The 27227-nt window shown below is 31.3% G+C and overlaps 1 protein-coding gene across 1 annotated transcript in view; it reads left to right on the top strand.

Annotated features, from left to right (window-relative positions):
* Positions 1–3257: 3257 nt before the first annotated feature.
* Positions 3258–27227, top strand: part of LOC145260571 (low-density lipoprotein receptor-related protein 6-like) — a 216360-nt gene continuing 192390 nt past the window's right edge. Inside the window, exon 1 of the mRNA XM_080118842.1 lies at positions 3258–3851. Coding sequence (XP_079974968.1) covers positions 3791–3851 — 61 coding nt within the window. The 5' untranslated portion in view covers positions 3258–3790. The remainder of the gene's footprint in view (positions 3852–27227) is intronic.

Raw genomic sequence — 27227 nt, 5'->3', positions numbered from 1 at the left:
TGAGGGCTACATCATGCCACCTCATATCTTTGAAGTCAACTTGAAAGTCAACACCAGTGTACCTGAATATGCTGAATGTGATGATCCCCTGATGCAATCAGGTGGCCGCTGGCAGATCATGGGTGTGGCAGCCAGACTCTGCGCCGGTTTAGAAGTTCAAAGAGACCACGGCTTGACTTCAGGAGTGCTACAAATTTGTACCTTTCTCCCATTGACCCTCCTCCTCCTCCTCCTCCTCCTCCTCCTCATCTGACCTAAACCTGCTAGACTACTTTGTTTGGTCGTTTGGTCTTATGTCGAGAACATTACCAACATGACCTCCCACAACACCAAAACCAGCCTGATCGCCGCCATCCGCCAAGCTCTCGCTAGCGCTTGTAGAAAAGGCATGCTCCCAGTTCCAGCCACATATCGAGGCAGTAATTGAGGCTGAAGGCAGCTACATTGAATAGATGTTAGCTCTACTACATAATCAAGTTACCTGATTTGATTTTTTCAATAAAAATTTAAAAACAAAACTGTAGTGTTGTTTTATTTATGGCGACAAATTTATCGTTTCACACTGTAGAAACTAATTTGCGATGGATTTAAATCGCATATTAATTGTTGTTGAAATTTATTGCAAGTTATTAGTTTGCAATATATTTACAATTAAAATTACAACCTTTTTCAAACAAGGTTTGTGTTAAATTATTATTATTTTTTTTTCTTTTAATTAGGTGTGTCAGAATTTTGGGGGAATTTTTGACCCCCTTAACACAAAACTGCAAATAAAATATACAAAACTCATAATTTCTCCTTTTAAAGTGGTTTGTTTGATTTCTTCATGGAATATACTTCCAAAATAAACTATTAAAGTTTTTAAAAAAATAATAGAAATATTATTTTTTATTTTTTAAAAACAGTGTTTACAAAATGCCTGCACGCGCTCATGCAGCCATTTTTTCTATGTAATAAAAAGAATTGAATTTTATGAGTTAAATTTTTTTCAATTTAAAAATCTATCTTGGTTCAATTTTTACAATATTTGTAGGCTTAATGTTAAATTTTATACTCTTTTCAATAAACTGAATATAATATTTTAGACAAACGTTTTTTTTTTTAATTCACCCACCCATTTTGAAATGTCTATTAAAATGAAAATAATTTTCTCATCTCAGATTTATATGAATTGAAGATAAAAGATCAATAAATAAAATAATCTAATTTAAAAGAAAAAAAGAATAGTTATGTGCAAATTTACCTGTAAAGTCAAAAGTTTAAAACCTTTTTTTTTTAAACCACGTTGATTTTTTTTAAGTGAACCCTCACATTTTTTAAATTTTGTCCTGAAAAGATTGAATACCTACAATTTTTTTCTGCTTCATTCAATGTTTTTTTGTTTTTTTTAGATTAAAAAAAATCACTCCATAAAGAAGAAATAAAATATATTAAATCAAAACCTCATGTATTTCTTTAAGAGAATAAAAACAAAAAATGGAAAATTGGTCGAGTGGAATTTGTTTAAAGGGCAAAAATTGATAAGTGAAATGTGATCATTTTTCAAGTACGGTGGCCCATATTTACTAACTTTTGTTTAAAGCAAACACAAGCCAGAAATAGAAAGGGGAGATTAATTCTGGCGCTTTTAGGCCACCGAAGTTCTCAACTGGAAAAAAGAGAGACGTTTGTCTTCCAGTTGTGACCATCTGATATCGCGGTATTTTTTAATTCTTGCTTTAAAAATTATTTTATTTAAAAAGTACATGGAATATAAAATATAAATATGGATAAATTCTTAACAATGAAGAATGGAAGTACCCATTGATTAGTATTTTTATAGGTAAGTGATATTTTGGAATTTATATATATATATATATATATATATTAGATTCGAAGTAAGTTAAAATTCGTTGATTTTCTTGAAATCTTTTGATTTTAAAGAAAACCTATTAAAAAAAACAAACAAATATTGCATGTTTTGCTATTAAACTGTTATTATTTTAAAATTTGGTCTTTGTTCCTTTTATTGAAAAAAAAAAATAGGGTTTAAATTACATTTTTCAAGTTGTTATAAGCTTCGAAAGATAGTAAGTCTGATTATTCAAGTTTTATCACGCATTTTTAATGGCGATTTCTGACACTGCTAATGATTATTGCCCAGAAAAACACAAATTGATTTTTCATAATTTCTTTCAGTTAATTATTTTAGTTTGCCCCCCTCTCCCAAAAAAATCTCACTATTTTTTGTAAGAATAGTCTCCTTTTAAAAGAAAAAAAAAAAAAGGAATCACCAAAATCAGCCGGTCAAAAGATATTGGGGAATTATTTGCGTTACACCGGTCGTAAACGGTGACTTCAGATTTAGCCGCCATAACAAAGTGGGAAAATTCAATTGAACTATCTTTAGTTAGAAATATATTTTTGAATAATCTCAGAATTTTGTTCAATCGATTTGAACAATGGAAGAATTTTTTTTTAAAATTCTTATGAAGAATCTGTTTGGAAAATGCACGTTAAATAATCAAGACCATTTTTCGTTAAATTTGACAGCATTGGACACATATCGGATGACTAAAAACAAAATGAATAATCTAAAAATCCACTGCTTTACCGATACTATTAATAAGAATTTTAAAAATATAAAAACTTAGTACGAAGACGGGGTCCATTCGAAAGGAAATAAATGAAATATGCGAGCAGGGAATTACAGGAAATAATGAGAGAGAGAGAGAGAGAGAGAGAGAGAGAGCGTTATGAAAGAGGTAGATAGAGAAAAAGAATGAGAGAATGTGTAGAAAATGATGAAAAAAAAAAAGAACTAGAAATGGTATTACTAAAATAGTACATGACCTAAAAGAAAAAGATGTTATAAACAAAGACTAGAAAAATAAAAAAGGTGAAAGAAGGTGAAAATATTTAGCAAAGGAAGAAGAAAATTAGAAAAATAAGTGAACTTAATAGATATAAAAGAAATGTAAACGGGTGATTGAAAACGACAAGAGAATGCTAAGAACGGATAGAGTAAGTAGCGGAAGGAGGCGAGTCATGGAACGTGAAGGGTTTCACAATGTTGAGAATAAAGCAGAGGGGCAAAGGAGAAAGGCGAGTGGAGGTGACACATTAAAGAGAGAGTTTTCAACAACAAAAAAAAACGTAGGTAACAGCGGGAGGAGAGTAGATGAATTAACGACTGAATCGAATGAAAAGAGAAAGAGTCAACAGTTAATAGAGAGTGAGCCAAAATAAAGGGTGCATAAAGAGAGTAGGAGGGAATTAGATAGAAACATAACCATTAGTAATGACACTCGAATAAAAAGAAGCCAAGATGATGCTGGCCGTCAAATTAACGACAGTCAGGGCAGCACGACTAAAGCAAGGAATTTCTTAAGTAATCACCAACTTGATTTACTGCTACGATTGATGTATTTATATATAAATACACAGAGAATAATATACGTATAAATTATTTTGTTCTGTTGGTTTAATCCAATCTGCAAATCACTCGAAGAAAGGAGTCTCTTCTAAAAAAGAAAAAAAAAGATTGGAATAAGTGTGTTTACAAAAAAAAAAAAAACGAGGGAAAACAATAAGGTTCTTTTTTTATTCTTATAAAAGGAAACTAAATCTTGGAGTTTAAAAAAAGACTCGATTTAGGGGTCGAACCCCTAATTATAAGGATTGCTTTCATGTGTGTGTGTATATATACTAAGATAAAGTTAATACGGAAAACGTAGGTGCTCCTTGATCTGAATGGTCTCCACGACCAATTTACCACCGGACTGCATATGGCAGATCGGGCCTGAATATCATGGATGTTTATAGCATCAGTTTTTACCTGCTCAGCACGCTATTCTGGGCCTCATGTCATGGTAAGTCGTCTATATTTACATTATATTTGCTTAAATCATCGCCTTTTAAAATTGATCTTTTCTCAAGAGAGGGAGAGCAAAAAGGTTCCCTTGTACAATAGGTAAAGGGCCTTAAAAATATATCACCTATTTCCTTTTTTAGCCCAAATTTTGCATATAGTGATTTTAAATTATATGTTTAGTTTTGAAATAAAATTCTAATTACAACTTTTAAAGATCTTCAGAATCTAACTTTAATTCAGTTGTTTAATCACTGGCCGTCATGTATTTGTTTTTTAGTTTTTTTGTTTTTTTTTTTTTTTTTGCACCAAAAATATTTTTTTGTAATTAAAAAAAATGTTATGCGCTAAACAACAAAAACAAACTTTCTAGCACACCAATTTTAAAGGAACTCAACTGATTTAAAAACCAAGATGAAGAGGTTAGGTTGTCTATAATAATAATAATAAGCAATTGTGCAGTTTAACATCCCAAGCAAATCTACAAATGAAAACAATTTATTTGGGGATGTTAAACTGCATGTTCCTAACAATCGTCGGTACTCATGCACTTATTGATCCGTGTTGAAATAATAATGTTATTATTTAACAAGCCATTTTTAACATGGGGAGGGGAGGGTGTTTTGTACCTATTCTGTACCTTAACCTTACAATTGAATAAAAAAAAAAAACATATCATAAAACTTTAATTAAACTTGGAAATACGATTTAAAAAAATAGCGCGGATCAGTAAGTGCATTAGCACCCAAACCGTCGAATAAAAATGACCGTTGTCGAAAAAAAAAAAGCAGCAAAACTTCATAGATTTTAAGAAACAAATTATAATTTTTATTCCTGGCCGTCCTCCCTCCAAAATGTGTGCTATTTGTCTCCATTCTTTCATTTTCCATGTGAATAAAACAAAACTATTCGCAAGGAAAACAAATATTTATTTTATCAAAATTTATTCGTCTTTTTTTTTTCTATATTATTTTTATTTAACTTTTAGATCACTAATCAACTAACAGTTAAATCCAACAAATATTTAATTTTACTTGAAGTAAAAAAAAAAAAAAAAAATGTAAACAAGCAAACAAAAAAACAAACTATTTTAATTCCCATACCATGGCAAAATGAAAACGATATATATTACTCATCTGCCGTTAAGTTAATATTTAGTAAATAAATATTAATCCGTTAATGCAGGTGCGTTATGCATGCATAGCCGAACAATAACATTACAACAGTTTGAAATTATAATTGTTGTTGTTGCTCTGGAATTTACTCCATTTCTCACCAAAATAATATAACAGAATGAATTTGTTCTATAGTTCTGTGGAATTGTGTAAAAATAAGTGGAATCGACAGAAGCGGGGTGTGTGTGTGTGTATGTATATATATATAATGTGTGTGTGATTTAAAAGTTGAGGTACCCCCCCTCTCTTTTTCAGTCAAGTTATTTCCCCCTCTCTGTTTCATCTCCACAATCCCCTCCCTCTATCACTCATTGGGAGTTAGTCGCCATTTTGTGTGTGTTCGATTCTTGTTTATGTATGTGTATTGTTGATTTACACTCACATTTTAATTAACTCCAGCTTGGTTTCATGCCATAGTAGTTATATATAACCAATATATAAACAACAAACCTTTTTTTTTGTAAAACCCTATGTATTATGTGTAACTGTATGCGTTAGCCATTTTTATTTAACACATATTTATTGAATTCTCATTTATTCGTTAATATTGTTATTTTATATATTTTTTTTTCTCTTAAAGCTTCGAGTAATTTATTTTCCAACACGTTTCTCTTTATGAATTCTTCCCTCTATTCGATTGATGAAAACAATAAACACCAAAATCACAGATAAACGTATTTTTATTTATTTATAGTTTTACCTTTTTGTTTACTATTTTTATTTACTCTGGAATCCGTTTAGTTTTTGCAATTTTGCAACCTTGCACGTTTTGTCTTCATCCAGCTTTCATTTCTCCTCTGACCCGGCAATTAGTTTTGGTATTTATTACTGTGTTTTGTATGATTTTAAAGTTAAATTCAATTTTTACGGTATCTTTTGTTTGTTAAATTGTTAGGCGAAGTACAGAATAGTTACAAAACACCTTGCCTCTCCATCTTAAGAATGGTTTTGTAAATATTTCAGCACAATCCATCTTCTGCATGAATACTTTTTTTTATCAAATTACAATGAAGATGAATTAACTCTATTTTATTTTTTATAACAGCGATTGTTATTTATTAAAAGAAATTCTAATTTAAGCCCTTAATATAAAAGAAAATAATAGTAAGTCCAGTTCCTAATGCTTTGTGTCAATTTCTGAGAAAGGCGACAAGAAAATATGGCAGTTAGAACATAAAGTATTAGGAAAAGTATAAGAAATACTGGCGTGTGGAATAATAGCATATTAGCTTACACCGAATGTTTTGGAAAATAACCGAGTAGAATTTTAACAAAATTTTATCTTATACATTATAAGATAAGTGACGCTGGATTAATACCATTTTGCAGAAGAGCCAAAAGTTTGCATTATCTCCCTTGAATGGGTAGTAATGGCGTCGTGTTAGCCTTCGAATTAAACTTGAAAAATACTGGTTTATTTTTCGTAAATTTCAGTGTAGGTTAATATTTTTTTATCATCAGTATTTCCAAAAGTTTCCTGGGTACTTATGCATGCACTTATGTTAATGTGCTAAAATAATAACGTTATTATTTAGAAAGCCATTCTTAACATGGAGAGGATGTTTTGTAACTATGTTGCATTGTTGCACTTTCACCTAACAAAATATCGTAAAACTCGAATTTAACTTGAAAATACGATTTTTAAAAATAGCACGGTAACATAAGTGCATACGCACCTTTTCCTGTTATTTTATAATGTAATTTGAAAAGAAATTTAGGTGCTTCTACACTATTGAGATGAAATTTCGGAAATCGTAAAACTAAATTTCACATGAAAACAATGGTATCTACGCATTCCTCGTATTTTTAAGATGATTATATCCCAAAATTACGAAAATCGATGAGGTGGAAAATTATTTATTAAAGAAAATAAAAAAAATAGAATTTGATGAAAACGATCGTAAGACACAGGAGAGTTCAAAAGGGAGGTAATTTTCCTGTTTGGATTTAAACAAGATGGCGGCAAATTGTTCACCTACTAACATGATTATAATTTGTTTTTATTTTAATAATTCAGTAATATGAGGTCATTTCGACTGCATAATTTGGAAGCTACCTTTGTAACTTATTAGAATTGACAAAAAAATTAGTTAAAACCATTGTTTCTTTTTAAACTCCATTTATTGACTACAAAATCTCGTCCCAATTCTGTAGAAGCGCGGAAATTTATGTTTACTAATGTTGAGTAGAGGAGAAATTCAAATTTTTCGATCTAATTTTCAGATTTTTTGATGAGAATTTTACCTGTTCATTCAGAATGTGCTTTGTTTTAAATAATTGGACGAGAGCAACATAATACAGATCTTTGTAGTTACACGACTTTAACACTCGCAAAAAATTAAGATTCAATATTATATTGACAAAAAAATAACACACTATCTAGTGATACTAAACCTGATGTATCCTTATTCTAGTTTTGATTAACGTGATTTTGATTCTAAAAATATCTCAAATAAACTTAGGCTTAAACGGTTTACTCCTAATAAGAAATTGAAATTCATGGAACCTTGCTTATTTAGACTTAGATTTAATGACTGTATCAAATTTAATGTAAATCTGAAATATCTGAATTTTCATATGGAAGATTGTGTGAATATAACCCCTTAAAGATCTTTTAAAATACCTCAGATAAACTAAAATTTGAGGAATATTGATATTGTTAAAATTTCACAAAAATCGAAGGTATCTGGATTTTTATGAAGGGCTTTCACCCCCTATTTGCCCCTTTGCCTAAAACTAAATATAGCCCACGTCCACCCTTGCACCTAGCAGCTGTTCCAAAATTTATAATGATCGGTTAATTAGTTTATGAGTGAACACTGTACATATAAAAATGTAAACATATACTCATACCTAACTTTACATAGATATGCCAAAGTACAGTAGAACCCCGGGATACGGCATTAAAAACTAGTAACAAAATATAGTACAGTATATAATACACATAACAATATAAATAACACCGTCAGGCATGCAAATACCGTAACCAGATGCTGAAAAACATTGTATTTCACATCGTAAACTGAAAAAACGTATCCTAGGGTCACCGTATCTCAGGGTTCTACTATATTATGTTTTTATCCTCAAGTCGTCTTATTCTAAAGAATTTATACTGTAATCTTCTTGTAATGAACCAAAGTTGGTGTCATCCTAATTGAAAACTTTATAGATAAATAGAAAATATTGTCTACAAAGAAATATTTACTAAAGCTGTCAATCACTGCAAGATGTTTCTTCTCTACTTTTCAGTTAGGACAGATTGGTTTCTCTTCAGGAACCACAATGAAATATGATCATCACATTGATGGTTAAGACAAAGCTTTATTTAATATATATGACGGCATGGTTTGCTTGTTTTACTACTAACTAGACATCTGTCACTTCTAAGGGCAAAACCATTATGCAATAAAATAATGGTTGGTCTACACAAGTGAAGAATTGTCTCCACCCACCTTATTATCCTTTTAAACAGGTAGAGCCCCTGTTGAAGCAATAATAACAAACACAATGCAGAGGAATGATCTCTAAATCATTCTCAATATTTGATTGATTATAAACTTGCTACTGATTGGATTAAAAAAAACAAAAAACACCCAATCTATTAATTACATATATCAAACTTTAGTTAGCCAGAAACAATCTCTCTGGGAGTTGTTCGTAAAACATATACAAACAACTGCAAACCCATTTTTCAGTCAGAGAACCAATTTGCTGGACAAATCCTTGTCATCTAGAATACTAAGACTTCCTGGCATGAAAACAAATGCTGCCATAGCCTCTGACGACTGGCATCATTGGCATGTGGATTTAATAGCTAAGAATGGTTGCATCTGTGCACACGCTTCTAAATATAATGACACATTGTCAGTAACTGATTTACTTCCAAATAATACAAAACTTATGAATGTTCAACATTTCTACTTGCATAGGACAGGTTCAGTGGAAGAATGACATACACGCCACTTCATACTTTTCACAAGAAAAGAGATTAAATGTAACTATTTTGCTCATTGTAATTTGCTATTTTCCTGAATAATTTGAATATTAATGTAGCCTTTTCCAGGCCACTTATTTTTAAGAAACATTTTTTTTTTTTTTTGTGCAACATGCTTCTCCAAGCCTGCACTTTCCAACAATGCATTTTAAAGAACTACTGACTCTGTTCCGTCTGCCTGCTTCCCACCAGACTACAACTTGGATGTGTTCAAGTCCAACGTTAACAAATTCCTAATGAACCGCCCTCTTAAGTAAACACTCCTTCAAATCTCCACACTAACGTAATGTACTTGCAATAACCCTTGTCCCTGAGTGGCTTCCGGGTCTTGATAAGTGATGATCACTGTGTAAAAAAAAAAAAAAAAAAAAAATTCTTCTCGACCATTTTGCTTCTATTTTGCCTTTTCTCTTTCCCACTGGTCAACATTTCTTGTTCTCTTTCTTCCAGCGATGTTTAAAGAAGCTTACAAAATTAAATTTTTTAGATGTTCGACTTTAATGAACAACAATAATCTTAGTGCTTGTTAATTTGCAAGTCTGGAAAAATCCAAACAAATAAAAAAAAATAGGTAGAGAATTTAAAGAAAATTTATGGTCTTGAGTATCTGCATTTCAACAGAAGTATTTCAAACACTTATTTTCACATAAATACTTTGAATTCAGCAATTATTTTTTTGTGTGTGTGTGATTAGATTCTCTTTGATATTTTATGTGTTTTGCGACAAAAATCACAAAATTTCATCTTTTGGCGCTTCCTGTCGTTCTTCCATCAGACACGTCATATGTACAATCAGAACATATTCTTTATCAAGATGCATGAATATTTAACAACTTTAATTAATTTCCAGGCAGACAGCCAGTGAAGTGGTCAACTTGTCACTTGGAACACTATCAGACTTCTTTTTGGTGTGCAACTGAACATACCATAATGTCTGGCTACTGGTATTATTTGCACATGCACTTGTAAAGATGACAACACCTCTGCATGTGGATGTACTTCTAAATAAAATGACACGAGTCGTCGATTTACTTTAAATAAGACAAAACTTACAAACTGACTCCAACCTATAACTGACGTATCGTCAGAGTAACATTTGAATTTCAGATATTAAACTTTCTTCGTCAAGACATATTTAAAAACTTTTTTAAACCTTTCTTTTTTTTGCTTGTTGAATGAAGATGTGAAATATAGTTGATATTAGAAAAGACTTTGACCAAACGTCTTATTTCTACAAACTAAATCACTGATCACTTAATGAATCTCATTAGTTTTCTATTTTATTTGAAAAAAAAAAAATTACAATTAAAATGAAATGAACAGAAATCATTCACTTGTTGACACATTTTTATACACAATTTCTTTTATTTAAGAATTTCAAAATCAACTTTTTTTTTTATAACATCTAATAGATTATTTGAATGGGGATGTGAATACAGTTATTTTGATTGGCATTTTAATTGTAATGCATCATTCAATACATCCTGCATATAAAACTGATAAAACAACTTTAAGGCAAAATTCAACTTTATTCATCCATATTGTCTCCTGGGATGATACAGATTCCAACGCTTCATAGCCAACATGGAAGAATAGATAGCTTTCTAATATAATGATCATGTGTATGTAATCTGTCATATGGTTAACTAATTTGCATATTTCTTTGCAAAAGACACCTCATTAATTCACAATTCGTTTTTAGAATAAAAATGAACTGTGAATTAATGAGACATCCTTTTGTAAAGTAATATGCAAATTTTGAATATTCTGATTCAATGATTGTTTTCATTTTAATATAACACATAATTTGATTTTAAGCATTTTTTTTTATATTGTGGATGAAAGAAGTCTTTCTATTCTTTTGAAATGTTGTAATACTTGGTTTCCTCAATTTTCTGCTAGGAGACTAATCTAACTAATTTCATACAATTTCTATCTTTTTTTTTTTTTTTTTTTTAAGATGCATTATCGAAATCTACTCACTTTGAATTCCCAATAATTCATTCTGAGAGAAAACTTTATCGCTGTTCATTTTCACAGATCTGTGTTGTGGTTATTACTAGATTATGAAAACTTGATGTGTAGACATCTATGCAGCTTAAATTTGGATTTGAGATAGCAATTTTAAGATTACCTATTATTACTTTTCTCAAGTTGTACATCTTCAATATTCTCTGACAACTTAGTCCAGCTCCTAGCCTACTCACATGGCTTACATATAATCCTGATGGACTTGCTTCTACTGACTGGAGAATGGATGAAAGAGGTTAACTGGTACCATAACCAGTTTCTTTGGGTAGGTGAATTCGTCAACCTAGGAAGACCATCTACGTAGAAGATAAATTCAGATGTTAAATGCCTGCTTCCTTGTAGTCTACCCAGGCATTGAAAAGACTTTAGAAGTAAACCTTAAGGAAAAATACGGAGTGGAGTTGCTAAAGCAGTTTAGTGTTGCTTACAACAAACTGGCATCTCCTGTGATGATGTTGGTGCCACTGTGACAGTCTGTTCCTTTGGATGCATCAGCAATAAAAAGAAGGGATGGGGTGGGGCATACAACATGGGCCTGTCCTCTATATGACACCATTCAAACATACATCCAACCACTACACATTCTACTGGCAGGAGAAGAGCTCTGACAAGCCAAGGGAATATATAGTTGGCTTCACAATGAGGAACAACTTACTGTATATGATAAAACCAGGTAACCAAGGTACAGAACGACTTCTCTCTTCACCTCAACATCCTCATCATTGTGTATGCCCCCAAACTATCCTCCAGAACAAATGCAAAGAATAAGTTCTATAAGAACTTTTCATCCAGCATCTCCAGTAATGAACACTTTGTTCTCTTGGTAAAGACAGGGTGGGGGCAGCATCATGACTTGTGGTCCTTATGTCTGAAATCGTTTGATGTCGGCATGAGAATGATCAACAACTGCTGCACTTTACACATAGTATGAACTGTGCATCACCAACTCCTACTTCAGGACTAAACCTCAGTGCAATAGCTCTTGACAACATTCATGCTTAAAGCGTTGGCATCAGTTTATCTTGGTGAGGCACGACACTATCAAGAACATTCTCCATAAACGCTCTTACTACAATACAAACTATGACACTGTTAACTCATTGGTCTGCTGCAAGATAGGTTACAACCAAAAAGGTTTTATCACTCGAAGAAATAAAACCAGTTTGTAGAGTGAGCTGCGTTCCTTGCAACCTGGAGATTCTGATATGAGAACCTCTGAGACATCATGTACTGCTCTGTCCTGGCCATCTTTGTAAAGAAGACCTCAGTCTCATGACTGGTTTGTGGCTAAGTCCACTGAGATGACTCCCGCTATAAAAGCTAAGTGCGCCACCGTTGTTGAATACAAGCGATCACCCAGCAAGGAAAATCTTGTAGATTCTTAAGGCTGCCACAAACAAGGGCCAGAAAATTTCCATGCATGGCACCAATGTGTATTGAATATAACTCTGTGAAGATATTCAGATGTTTGCCAATACAGGCAGCATCAGACGGATGTAGGATGGCATCAAGAAAGTACTTGCATCAGTCGAGAATAAGATGGCACACTTCGAATCCTCCACCTTCACTCAGCAAATAGAGAGCTAGATGAAACATTTCAACCTCTACTCTAGACAGAACACTGTAACCTCCTCAGTTCTTAATACAATTGTCTACCAACTATGGGGCAGCTGGATTCAAAGCCAACCATTGTGGAACTGAGTAAGGTCATTCATAACTTGACTTCCGACAAGGTCTCTGGTAGTGATGGGATTCCCCCGACCTACTCAAGCACTTTTGTACTTTTGTAGGCCCCCCCCCAAAAAAAATTTCTCCTGCATTGAGTAGGAGAATCAGACGGATTGTTATGAATGACAGAGGACTTTCTTCGAGTCAAATTAAGGCGGTTACAGATGTTGATTGCAGTCCAATAACCATCAGACGACACTTAAAACAAAAGGCATGATAAATAAAAAGCGTAAACAAATTCCTCGATTGCTTCCACATCACAAAGTGGACCGCTTAAGATTTAGTCGTGAATACCAAACCTGGAATGTTGAGAAGTGGAAGAAAGTCTTGTTTTCTGATGAGAAAAAAATAAATGTAGATGGTCCTGATGGCTTCCGGTGATATTGTCATGACAAAAACATGCCCCTTGAAATTTTTTACACACGTCATAGTGGTGAAGGGTCTGTAATGGTATGGGGTGCCTTTTCTTACAAAGGGACGATGGAGCTCCAGGTGGTGCAGGGTCGTCGGACAGCAGCTGGTTATGTTAGCATGCTACAAAAAGCATCTTTGATGATGGAGGGTCATCGTTTGTGTGGGGATGGATGGTTATTCCAACAGGATAATGCTGTAATCCACACTGCAAGACGGACCTTGAGATTTCTACAAGAAAATGGAGTCCATCTCTTGGGACATCTTGCATGCTCACTGGTCTTGAACCCAATTGAAAATGTTTGGGGATGGATGACAAGAGAGGTTTATCGAAATGGCAAACAATATTCAACAAAAAATGAACTTTGTGAAGCCATCTTCAGAAACTGAAGCAGGATCCCCCGCACCTTAATAGAAACCCTTATTTCTAGCATGTCCCCAAAAATGTTTGAATTCATCAAAAGCAGTGGAGGTAGAACTCATTATTAAGTTTGATTGTTTAATGTTTTCATACACTTTTTGTACAATTTAATAGAATTTTTGTCTCTGGTCTTATAATTTTGATCATGTTTAAAAAGCCTAATTTAATGAAAATGTAAATTTAAAAATAAATCTTTGTAATGTAGTTTTTTTGTTTCCATAACCTTTTAGATTGTAGTATTGGTAACCTTAAGTCTGAAGAGTTTAAAATCTATTCTTAAAAAGGTTTTTTTTTTTTATAAAGATTTTTAAGTGGTCTTAAATTTTTGATCATTATTTTTCGCAGATTATGAAGGAGTTGGAGGAACTGTCGTCTTCATGTCAGTGTGAAAGGACTAGTCCTTTCACACTGACATGAAGAGGACAGTTCGGTTCTGTAGGAGTTCCTCCGACTCCTTCATAATCTTCGAAAAATAATGAAGGTTCTGTAGGAGTTCCTCCGACTCCTTCATAATCTTCGAAAAATAATGAAGGTTCTGTAGGAGTTCCTCCGACTCCTTCATAATCTTCGAAAAATAATGAAGGTTCTGTAGGAGTTCCTCCGACTCCTTCATAATCTTCGAAAAATAATGAAGGTTCTGTAGGAGTTCCTCCGACTCCTTCATAATCTTCGAAAAATAATGAAGGTTCTGTAGGAGTTCCTCCGACTCCTTCATAATCTGCGAAAAATAATGAAGGTTCTGTAGGAGTTCCTCCGACTCCTTCATAATCTGCGAAAAATAATGAAGGTTCTGTAGGAGTTCCTCCGACTCCTTCATAATCTGCGAAAAATAATGAAGGTTCTGTAGGAGTTCCTCCGACTCCTTCATAATCTTCGAAAAATAATGAGATGATCTTACAATTATCTCCATCTCAGCTAATGAGCTTGTTGTTGGCCACTGCCATGATGTTCCTATTTACTTTGCCTCCCCATGAGGGCAGAGTTATCAACCAAGGTGTTGATCCGATATCAAATGTTCACGCAACCTCAGCATACATAAAAAATTATGATAATGAAAATGTTGGATTTGGATCTACCCCACTTCTCTCTCTCAAATGCAGTACCCACTTAAAATGTCACATCTTTCCATATCGTGCTGGATGTGCATATATTTGCAATATTTTGATGATGCAATGAGTGGATTTTTTATTTTTTGTGCCATGTGAAACCTACTTTTTATTTCCTTCCATTTTTGACATTAAGTAAAAACATCTGCTTTAAATAAATGCTTGTTATTTTAACCCATTCATGATGCCGGAAATTATATAATACCATATCTAGTGTCACTTGACTGTGAATAGAAAAAAACAACTTTTCCCATAATTTACATTTTACTTTTTTAAATATACAAAATAAACAGAAATATTAAAAAAATGACCTCCCTTCTCCCCATCAAACTTAATTGTAAACACTAACAATCTCCTATTTTTTACTAGTATATACAATGAAATGGTTCAGTTTGCAAATGTACAGCCAATAATTTTGACGAATACCAACTTTTTATCAGTAATAAATATACTTGACTTTTTAATCTGAAGCAAAAGTTATAGACTATTAGAATAAGTGCTTTATGCCAAATTGATTGTTGAATATATGGTTACATTTGTGCCCATTTTTATATTAAATACTAATTCTTATTAATCCATAACTGAATATCAAATGGATACCACAATACTTGGTACTCTATGATAACAAATTCTCCGTATATCAAGTCTGTGGCCCCAAAATTGACAGTAGTTTAGTAGAGACCATTCCTCGCACAGACAGACAAGATCACTATTATATATATCTATATATCTGTGAAAGTGTCTGTGTGTGTGTCTGTGTACATTTCCCTACGCAATAACTCTGTCAATTTTAAGCCTACAGACTCGAAATTTGATATACAGGGTACTGAGATTTGGGAAAATCGATGTGATTGGTTTTCGGGCAGAAATTTTGCGATTAAGGGGTCAAAGTTCAACGATTTGACCTTTGAGAACTCTACCAAACTCCTCCTACAATTTTGGGTCTAAACACTTGAAATTTTAGATATAGATTCCTTGGACTTGGATCTAACTTAACTTAATTTGAGCCCTAAACAATAAAGGGGTCATAATAGGGGTCAAAGTTAAAAAAATTGACCCTTTTTTTTTTTTTTTTTTTTTTTTTTTTGCTCAGCATACACCTCAAAACACCCGGGCAACGCCGGGCACCCATGCTAGTGTGTATATATATATATATATATATATATATATATATATATATGATTAGTAATAATAATTTTAGCTTTAGACAAATATAAAACGTCAATTATTAATAGACAAATGACGTTTGCATTATTGATGCATGATATGATACTGGTCGATGTGGACTGCAAAATTAGTTTGCTGCATTCAAATCGAGTCTCATTTAGACAAATGCCAATGAGAAAACGTATGAAACAAACACCCTTCTTCATAATTTGGTAAAATAGCAATAAATTGTGTTCTAGCATGAAATAATCCACAGAAAATTTTACCTCTACTAATCTGTGATTGTCTGCTAACTAATTCTAATCTATTTAGATGTAACAATATGATAGGAACGATCCTCTGCCTATGCCGTTGTCCTAATTTCGTATAATTATGTTTTTCTTAACACGAAACTGAAATTAAAATTATTTTAAGTGGGCTTAATTAAAACTTTTCTAAAACTTCAAATATACAAACTATTCCCATATTTTTCCAATAACTTTTGATGTCTGACCTCTCGACCATCTGATGTGTATTCCGATTAATATAAAAATAAACTGACAAATCCTCATTTCTTCCCAAGATTAAAACTGTTTTTACTTAAGGATAATGAATACAATAATCATCCCAAACTGAGATACAAAAAAAACATTACTTTTGCTTTACACCGTTTACTCTCCCCCTACACACTGCGTTTGTGTTTTTATAAATAATGTATATCCACATTTTCAAATTAGATTTTGATAAATAAAAATGTAATTTTTATTTAATTTCAATTCAATACAGGTAATAGTAAATTTTTTTATCAGCATCTCATTATAGAATGCCTATTTTATCCATAAGCTTTCATTTGTTTCCCTGCGTGAACCAAGAACAGGTTACTGCATATATGTTACAACAATGTCCACCTTGGTTCAATGTCTTCTATTTCTACCCTTTAGTTCACTAAAAAAACCCATCTGTTTTGGAATTCAGCGGTCATTTATTCTTATGTGTCCAGACTATCAACAACTTTAGAATTATTGCCTTAATAGGTAGCGATCTTGTCTTTTCAAAGACTTCCATATCAATGAGTTTATCCTGCTACCAGATTCTGAGGATGAAGCAGTGAGAGAGTTGGTAGAAACACTCAAGATATTTTATATCAAAGTTTGCAATCATATAAAAGTGACCAGAGGACAACATTTTCTGTTTTCTGTCATAATGATATAACACTTTTAGGCATGCAGTAGATTAACGAACCTTGCAAATTCTTGTCAATATTTCCTTTATGTATATACAACATAGTAATAAAAATAGAAATGCAATAGTGAAAGGTAAAAAAAAAATCAGATAAAAAAATTAAAAATTCATCGAAGTATGTTTATTCATAACTAAAATTTTGAAAAGTTGTATTAAGAATTGAACAAACCAAAAATAAAGATTCACTTTTTGTGACCCTTCAAAATTTGAAAGGAATTTTTAAGCATTTAAACTATCAAATCTCCATCTATTAAGATTTAGTGTTTTTTTAAGCTTTTGCATCCAATAATAGATGAAAATATTCGTTGAACAAAATAAGTTACTTATTTCTTTAACAAAATAAGTTATATATAGTTTTAATGACCAAAACATAAGTGCAACTATATATAAATACACACGTGAAATCTGGCAGTTCAAAATAAACGAACAGAAAAACTCTGATATATTTACATAATAATCAAAAATATGTATCTACACAAAAAAATGGATGTGCATTGAGTAGAATTTTAATTATATTTTAGTTTTATCATATTATTTGGATTCATCAGACTACTGTTCTTATCTTGAGTGTCATTTTCACAGCGTTTTGGTCGATGTAACCTCCGACCTTCTTCAGATGTATCTTGTCGAACTCGGGAATTTGGACAAAATTTCAAACTTTATTTACTTCATGGGGGTAGCATGCTCTTGTTCCGTCAGCCACGATTCGATAGAGGTCCTAAGTAATTCGTAATTGTCTTTTTCAGTTGCCCACACTGAGGATTGAACCTTCAAGAGAATATAACTTTTTACAATTGATTTTTCTAAGTACTCTAATCACTGTGCCATGGGGGGGAATGCCACACACACTTTAAGATAAGCATCTAGGAGAATAAAATTTCTGATCTAACACATACAACAACTGTTTCTTTCTATGATATATGATTGGAAGCAACAGTCACTTGTTTTTCTTTTTGGTCAGGATGGCATTTGCTTAGAGTATGAATAGTTGCGATATGTTTTGTAAAATATTTTTTCAGCTTTTCCATCCCACCCATAATGTTATGTATGTGCAGTTAAGTAATTGTAACATTTTTGTGATATAAACAAAATTATTTTCCTTTTGTGATTTTAGGATTACATTTTATTATAAATCAAATATCTGAAATATATGTTACCATAAAAACTGATTACCTAATAAGCGATTTAAACAACACTGATACAAATACACAATACAATATGGCTCAGTGTAAACAAATTCAAAATACATTTTTCAGAATTTTTATTACTGACTTATTTTTGAGATGATTGCACTCGTGAAGTCATTCAATTTCCATTTTTTTATAATCTTATGGCAAAAGACCCCTCTTTTTTTTTTTTTAGTCACCAGTTGGAAAAACCACCGATTTTTTTACCATGCTTTACTCGCAATGAGAGCACTGTAAAATCTTTTTTTTCTAAGTATTCAACTTTTTCATGGACTTGGCGTAGGTATATTTTTTATACATAAATAAACTTCGCTCACAAATGAAAACAATGTTACCTCGCAGCCCCTAAAGTTTCGCAACAGTGCAAACAGATAACTAATTATGGGCATCAAAGTTTCGAAACAGACAGCGCCTATGTATGTGACAGAATAAGAAAACTCATTAAGATAAATAAAGATTACCTTTAAAGTAATTAAAAAAATCTTGTATATCATATTAAATATGTTATGAAAAGTTCTATGACGTTTTTATCACAAATTTTTGATAGAATTAATCTCACTTCAAGCAAATAGTTCAACTTAAAAATCTAAGAATCATAATGAGTCGTAAATCTAAGGTATTTTTTAACGATGCGATTCCGACCCCCCCCCCCAAATACATGATTCTTATGATTAATGATTCCGATTAATCGTCCCACTACTAGAGAAAATACATGGTAGTGATCCTCATTCAATCTCAAGCAATGTCAGTAAATATACTGACGTTGCTGAGGATCACTGTGTATTTTTGTCACTATACTTATATATTTTTAATTATTATTGTTTTTAAGAGATGGACGTACATAAATATTTGTTTTATAGAAAGTAAAATAGAGATTCAGAATCATTTCCATTGTCTTTCTGAAGAATTTTATACATCTGATATAAATTTCATAAAAATAGGATATATTTGATGTTTTAAACAAGGTTTGATGCCCAAAGTTTCCTTAGGGTGAACTTAATGATTTAGGAACACTTCCATTGTCTTCCCCAATAAATTTTACATAAAAATACATTTTTAGATTTTATGTAGATTCTCTAATCTTTTTTTTTTCTATAGAGAACACACAAATATGCATATTAAGTTATATATATATAACTGTACAAAAATTGTATTGAATAAAATTGTATAGAAATGATAGATACCAACTTGATATTTTGTTGAATGTGAGTCTATTAGAGCTGTCAATAAACATTTACATTTACAGCTAGACTGTGGCTATATCTCTTGTACTATAAAAGTCTGGTTGTAATTTACTTTTTTTTTTTTTTTTGCCAACGAAAATTTGGGTAATACTCCCTCAAAATTCCCCTCCTCCTCCTGTCCTTAAGTATGAAAACTGCTGATTTAAGCTAAATTTAGAAGACCTGGCGTTTCTCAACTTCTGAGAGTTTCTTTCACTCATTGGCATCATCATGTAGATTATTTTGAGGAAATTTTTTGCAAGAGAAAAATAGTTTTAAACCCAAACTTTTTACCGGTTTTATACTTTCTGATTTGTTTTAAAGAGTTTATGCATGTACGCTGCAGCAGCAGATTTCATGATATTATTGTAAATGTTTTTTTATTTTTATGTCAATTAGTCTTAGTGAAACTGTTTTTGTTTAAGCATCTTGCATGCTTTTAAATGTGATTTTCATTGTTTCAATTGTTTTACTATTCAGATGTTTATTTTTTGTGTGTATGTGTGTACACACATTATTTGAATTGTATGTGTGTACACACATTATTTGAATTGTATGTGTGTACACACATTATTTGAATTATATGTGTGTACACACATTATTTGAATTATATGTGTGTACACACACATTATTTGAATTGTATGTGTGTACAAATAGCAATGGCCAAGAACACATTGCCTGAAAGTGCTTCTTTTAAACTCTTCGGCCTAACGTTTACAGGGAATATGAACTGGAATAGATACATTGAGAGCATTGCCAAGGCTGCTGCAAGGAAGGTTGGCTCCCTCTACCATGCTAGAAAACTACTTACGCCTGACAGTATCCTATACCTCTATAAGGCCACCATTCGCCCATGTATGGAGTACTGTTGTCACATCTGGGCTGGTGCATCTGTTGCTTGTCTCTCGCTCCTGGACAGGGTTCAAAAGAGAGTCGCCAACCTGATAGGTCCTGAACTGTCATCTAGGCTTTAGCCCCTGTCCCATCGACGAGATGTTGTATCCCTCTGCCTGTTCTACAAATACTTTAATGGTGAATGCTCTGACGAACTGCAAACACTTGTACCTCCCCGATGTAACTACCCCCCCCCCCCCCCGACAAACCCGACGAGCTACTAAGTCTCATCCCTTTACAGTAGAGATCCCTAGGTGCAAGAAAGCTTTTTACTCCAATAGTTTCTTCCCCAGAACTGCGAGTCTTTGGAACTCCCTTCCGGGATTCTGCTTTCCCAACTGCACTGATATGCAGAAGTTCAAGTGTAATGTTAACAAACATCTTTCTACTCATCTCCCTTCATAATGACCCTGCTAATTAAGTCCCTAATAGTAGCCCCCTGCTTCAAAGTGGCACTGTGCCTTGTTTGGGGTGAAAATTAAATTAAAAAAAAAATAAAATAAAATAAAAACACATTATTTGAATTGTATGTGTGTACACACACATTATTTGAATTATGTTTACATGTGTATAGGAGCCTCTTTATGTGGTGGTTGCTTTTGTAATGGCTAGTGATGGGATGAATCTAATATCCTCTATTCTAAAATTGCTAAAAAATAAGTAGAATTTCCAAAAGGGGTATTTAAACAAGTCCTTGTCTATTTTTAAATATAAATTTGATAAACTTTTAATGTTTTTCTTTTCTGTATTGTATCTTAGATTTTGATAAACTTATTGTGAGATTTTCATTTATATTTTTTCACTTGTGCCATTTTTTCCCCTCATTTGTTCACTCGTGATATTTTTTGACTGTGCTATGTTTACCTAGATTTATGATTTCTAGATTTTAGGTTTACTGCTAGTTTAAAATAAATGTTTATTTTATCATTATTACTAGCTATAGAAAATTAAGTTTTGGGATTAGAAACAGTTAAATTTGTTTTTCCAATTCTGATATTCCAAAAAGTTTAGATTTTTCTGATTCTGATTAATCCTTAATAATAGCACTTGATTATTTGTTTAATTTCCTTTGTCCTCTTTGGTTTCAACTGATCATATCTACCTGTAGTTGGTCTGTTGGGTTCTTTTATTTGAAATAAGAATGGTCAACAATCACAAGATGACAATTGAGTCCACCATGTTGACTATCACAGTAGTCCCTGCTATTCATGACTTTTAGATCTTTCTTCTGAGCCACACAGCTTTTCTATGTGTTTTGTATTGCGTTTTTCATGGTTTTGTTGAAGTATGTGGCAATATCAAGACCAGGCTTATTTTACTTACTTTTATCACACAAATATCACGCATACTGTGTTAAGTGTTTATGATATGTAATGCATGTTAATGGTTTATAACTTGAAAACCAAGTGTTTCCAGCTATGTATTTGCATATAAAAACATAATTCTGAAATTATGCCATTGAGTTTACAAACAACTGAGTGGCTTGGCAAGGCTACACGGGAGATAACCAAAGCAGCAAAACTGAAGCTGCCTACCAGGACGCTATATATACAATATATATATTGGTTTGAAAATATAGGTTCTTTTTTACCAATTGTCATAAAATTTTCACCATAGAATAGTATTATAATCTCAAAAGTTTGCAAATTTTCATGTAGTTTCGTCCCATAGAACCAAAGATTTCAGGATTCAATATGGCTGCCTGTGTGTGTGTAAATATATATATATATATATATATATATATATATATATATAAATTTCCTCAAAGCCTCTGGCCTTGATAGAGAGGAGACTAAATCTTGCCACTATGGTTACAAATGATCTGAAATAACAGCCAGGGGAGACTTTATTTCAAATATTATTTCTTTTGGAAATAGAGTACGATTATGAATATTTCCACTATCAAATAATATTTATACACTGTGAGATTTACTTTATGTATGAAAACCAAAGAGGGGAGATATAATATATGAGAAATATTTGGAATCAAGTCTCCCTTTGCTGTTATTTCAGATCATTTGAAACCATAGCAGCAATTTTTAGTCCCCCCTCCATCAAGGCCAGAGATTTTTGGGAAATAAATATGTAGTCATCCACAGACAGCTGCTTTGGCATGATTCATCCGTGTGGTTATAGATAGTAAGTGTATCGATGCTAAGATTCAAAATGTGAATGACCAGATGTGATCAGAAATTCATTGCGCCAACAAATTTATAATGTATGTGAAAGTGAAATCGTACAATGATTGCAAGAATACTGTTGGCTTGGCATGCTGGGTTCAAATTCTGTTAGTTACTGCATTACTTTAGATAGCATCCCTGGGAAACGTATGATTCCACGTATCCTCCTTCAAGCCAAATAATAGTTTATTATTATAATAAAATATTATAATAATAAAATGTCATAATAATAAAATGTCATAATAATGTCATAATAATAAAATGTCATAATAATGTCATAATAATAAAATGTCATAATAATGTCGTCATAATAAAATGTCGTCATAATAAAATGTCATAAAAATAAAATGTCATAAAAATAAAATGTCATAAAAATAAAATGTCATAAAAATAAAATGTCATAAAAATAAAATGTCATAAAAATAAAATATCATAAAAATAAAATATAAAAATAAAATATCATAAAAATAAAATATCATAATATCATAATAAAATATCATGATAATAAAATATAATAAAATATCATGATAATAAAATGTCATAATAATATCATAATAATAAAGCTTAATCTTTGTGCATCTAGTTTACATGAAGAAAACTCTACCTTTTCTATTTAGACCAACATTGTTTCCAGTCATTCTGCATTTTTCCTGGCTACTGAACTCTATCAGTGCTGATTGATGAGATGCAGTTAGTGAAGCAAGGATTGTGTAATCACCATCTTGAAATGTGTATATAATAAGAACCAAAGGCCAGTGCTACTCCTTTGGACATCAACATATCATTGTAATATATCTGTTCATAATGGTTCAGCTTTTCAAAAAACAAATTCTTCCAATAATTTTTGAAAGGTCGAAAGTACTGGTCATGACATGGCTACCAAGAACAAGGCCATTGAATTGAATAATTATGTCTCATTGACGTAGCAGCATGTAGGCAATAGGTGAGATTGTCGGTAGTCTTGTAATAAATTGCGTTTATTTTTTTTTTATTTTTTTCCATTCCAAAGTGCCATTGAAATTATAAAAATGGTTCAAAAGTGCACATATTTTCTTTTCCTAAAGAGAAAAAACAACTTTCCATTTATATACGTGCAATTAGTAGGGAAAATTTTAATCAACAAAATATAGCAAAATTCAGTGATGTTATATTTTCTCTTAATAATAAATAGAACTTTTCATTGATTATTTTCAAATTTTTTGAAGTTACATGTATTTTTCGAAAGCGACCTCGTGTCTTCTTGCAAACCAGAAGGTAACTTTTATCTGGTAAAAAAAATGTAACGAAAATGCAATTTTTATCTAGTAAAAAAAATATATATATATTTTAGCCTCGAGTGTAATAGTTATAACTAGGGCTGTGACAACAGAATATTCTCTTCATTTTTTTGACTCTCGGATATATATCCAACACAGACACACTTAATCAACCGAGAACCACACCCGTCTATATAAAGCCATAAGATATTAAAGGATATATATTCAAGAGTCACAACAATGAAAAGAATATGCTGTTGTCACAGCCCTAGTTATAATTTCATTTGTTTTTTTGTTTGTTATCACTCTTTAGCTGTAGATAATAAATTTGAAAATTAAATAAAATACTAGAAACACCTCAAATATATGCAATCAATCATGCAAAAATGTAATGTTCTGTCAGTAAATATGTTAAAATACAGAAACAAAAATAAAATAATGATTTCATCACTACCCTGATTTACTATCTTTTCTTAGTTTTTAACAAGAGTTCACATTATGGTATGATTGTATTTTAAATTATTTCTTTAGGTATGCGAACTTCATTTTCATCCGGAGGACATAAGAAAAAAGACCTCAACATTCAATGAAAAGACAGTCTTCGGAATGGTGCTATTCCTACAATTCTGCCAAATTATCCCTCATATTTATCTAAAACAATAACCCTCAGAGAATCACCAAACTTCAAGAAAATTCGACTGGAGAATTCTGTCATTAAATATGCTATTTAGCAAAGTATGGTTAATGCATTAGTAAATGAAGAAAATGGGCATAGAAGAACAGCAAACCAAACTTCAAAATGTAATTACTATATTAAAACTAAGCTTGCCATTTCTGTTATTAATACAAGATGAGTTATTTAAATATTTCAATGCAATTAAATGCATATATAAAGAAATACACATAATGACAGTGAGTAAGGTTAATTATTTGAGTGAAATAATGATAGTCATATTATATCATATTATATAATTGCTCCCCCTAGAGGGTACAGACTATTTAGTTACTAAAAATGTAATTTACCATAAATCACATTTTTACTGTCTCTTAAATTAATTGGTATCATATAAAATAGATTTAACTTGCAGTAATGAATGCGCTTAAAAAAAACGTATTAGAAAAGTTTTTAAGATAAAAGAAACAATGTTTGATTTATATGTTCAATAATGAAACAAATAACTAAGAAGTAAAAATGACTTTTGTAGCAAAAAAATATTGACATCATATTACAATTCAATGATTTTAAAGAATAAATCTTTTATTTGTATAAATAAAAAAAATTGTCATATTTGCATATTTTAAAATAATTACAATATTTTTATAAAAACTTAAAAAAGACATTTCATTAAACCAAATATGATGATGAAATTATGCGATTGTTTTTGTTCATAATTTCATGTTTGGTTTTATGTACATTTTACATGCTGTCGTGTGTTGGACGGTTTGCAGAAATTGACTTCAAAACTAATCTATCTCTGGCAGGTCTTTATTTATCCCTCTTTCTTTCCGTCCTTATCCATGTTTACTATCCATGTTTTCCTTGACTTGCCCTGTAAACTGACTCTTCTACTTCAACTGTTATCCATCTAATAAATAACCTTCATCCATTTTTTTTTTTTTTTTTTTTTTTTTTTAATGTAACCATATAAGATAAGTCTTCTTCACGCATCACCGGAGATATTTTCGGCAATTATTTTGTTAAAAAATGAGAGTTGTAACATTTGAATGTCCACCATTGCTATATTTCAAGCTGAGCTAGCAGGACATTGAATGGAACTTCCTGATGTTCCAATACATTCAGTATTTGACAAAATATGAACGTCTAATATTTAGATTTTGTCAAATGTTGAATTAATAAATTTCATCAATAATAAAAAAATAAAGTAAATAAATAGCAGTGGATTTTTGTAGAAGAGGATGATATGACTGAACCATCTTTTAAAGGAAAAATGTCTTCTAAGAATTATTTTGCACAAGTAGCATAAACTTTGAAAAATAAATATAAAACATTTCTATTGTTTTAATTCAAACAATTATTTCAATTTTTTTAACGAAAAAAAATACAAATTGTTTTCATGTCAAATCAATTCATAACACATTTTTATTTCAAATTTGGATTAAAAATAAAAATTATCAGTGAACTTTATTGTGGGTATGTCACAAAGTTTTAATTGAATATGTGTTCTTTTAAAAATAACATCAATAATGACCATTGCTTACTTTCGTACTATTTCAGCAGAGTAAAATTATTAATTCTTGCTCAGAATTCCCTCTATATAAAAAAAAAATGAAAATAAAAATCTGTATGATGTATATAGCCATGACGAAACGAAAACATATTCGAAAAGATCATCTAAATTGATCATGTAGTTTTAATTTTAAACAACAAAATCACTTTTATGAGTAACAGAAAATCAGCTGTTTGTCCACCATTTTAAAATTAATCTGAAAAAAAAAACTCAAATTTGCAAGATTTGTTGTAATAATCGCATAAAAAAATTATTAATTAATAAAATTGTTAATCGCATAAAAATTATTTTCTTTATATAAATAAAACTACTTAATCAATTTATGTAATTTTTGGAGTATGATATTTTCGTCATGGATACATAGATCATACAGATTTTTCTTTAGTTTTGTTTATAGGAAAAATTCTGGACAAGAACCAAATTATTACTTTTAATTGTACGTTCTTTTTTCTCTAATAATTCTGTTTCCTTCAGAAAGAAAATGACTTTTTGGTCTATTCTTATAATTGCCCTTATAAAATTTGGGAAAACACAAGCAAGGAAACCTTATCTCTTTTTCTGTGTGCATGAAGTTAAATGAAAAGAAAAAAAACATGGTAGATTGAATCTATTCAAATGATGTCACTTAGGCTTTATATCTTGGTGCCCCCCCCCTCTCATATGTGACTGACCTTGTGTGACATTTTACCTGATTAGCAACTTCGATAAAATTAATAATGAAGGCAGAACTGGTGGAGAGTCTCAAAATAAATTAGTTGGAGGCAATGGTAGATATGTTTTAAATGACATGGAGGAGTATCTATCTTTGTTGCATAGTATGAACTTCTAGTTATCTCCCTTTGTGTTTTATCGGATATATATATATATATATATATATATATATATATATATATATATATATATATATATATATTTCAAACCTTGCTATAACTAACTTATTCAATTTTTTTATACTAAAACCTGATTTTTAAGTAAAACAATAAGTTGTTTAGGGATACCAAACCCATTTCACTGTAAATAATTTATGCCATAAAATTAGTAAATTATCAAATCAAAACTACTATTGTGACTTAAACTCAATTTCTTAAATCCACTAGAACAATGTGTCAAGTACGACAATCTTTGTTTACATCA

Source organism: Euprymna scolopes, chromosome 36 (assembly GCF_053919585.1).
Source record: "Euprymna scolopes isolate OS-2025 chromosome 36, ASM5391958v1, whole genome shotgun sequence".
Lineage (NCBI taxonomy): Eukaryota > Metazoa > Mollusca > Cephalopoda > Sepiida > Sepiolidae > Euprymna > Euprymna scolopes.
This window is presented reverse-complemented; position numbering and strand designations above follow the sequence as displayed.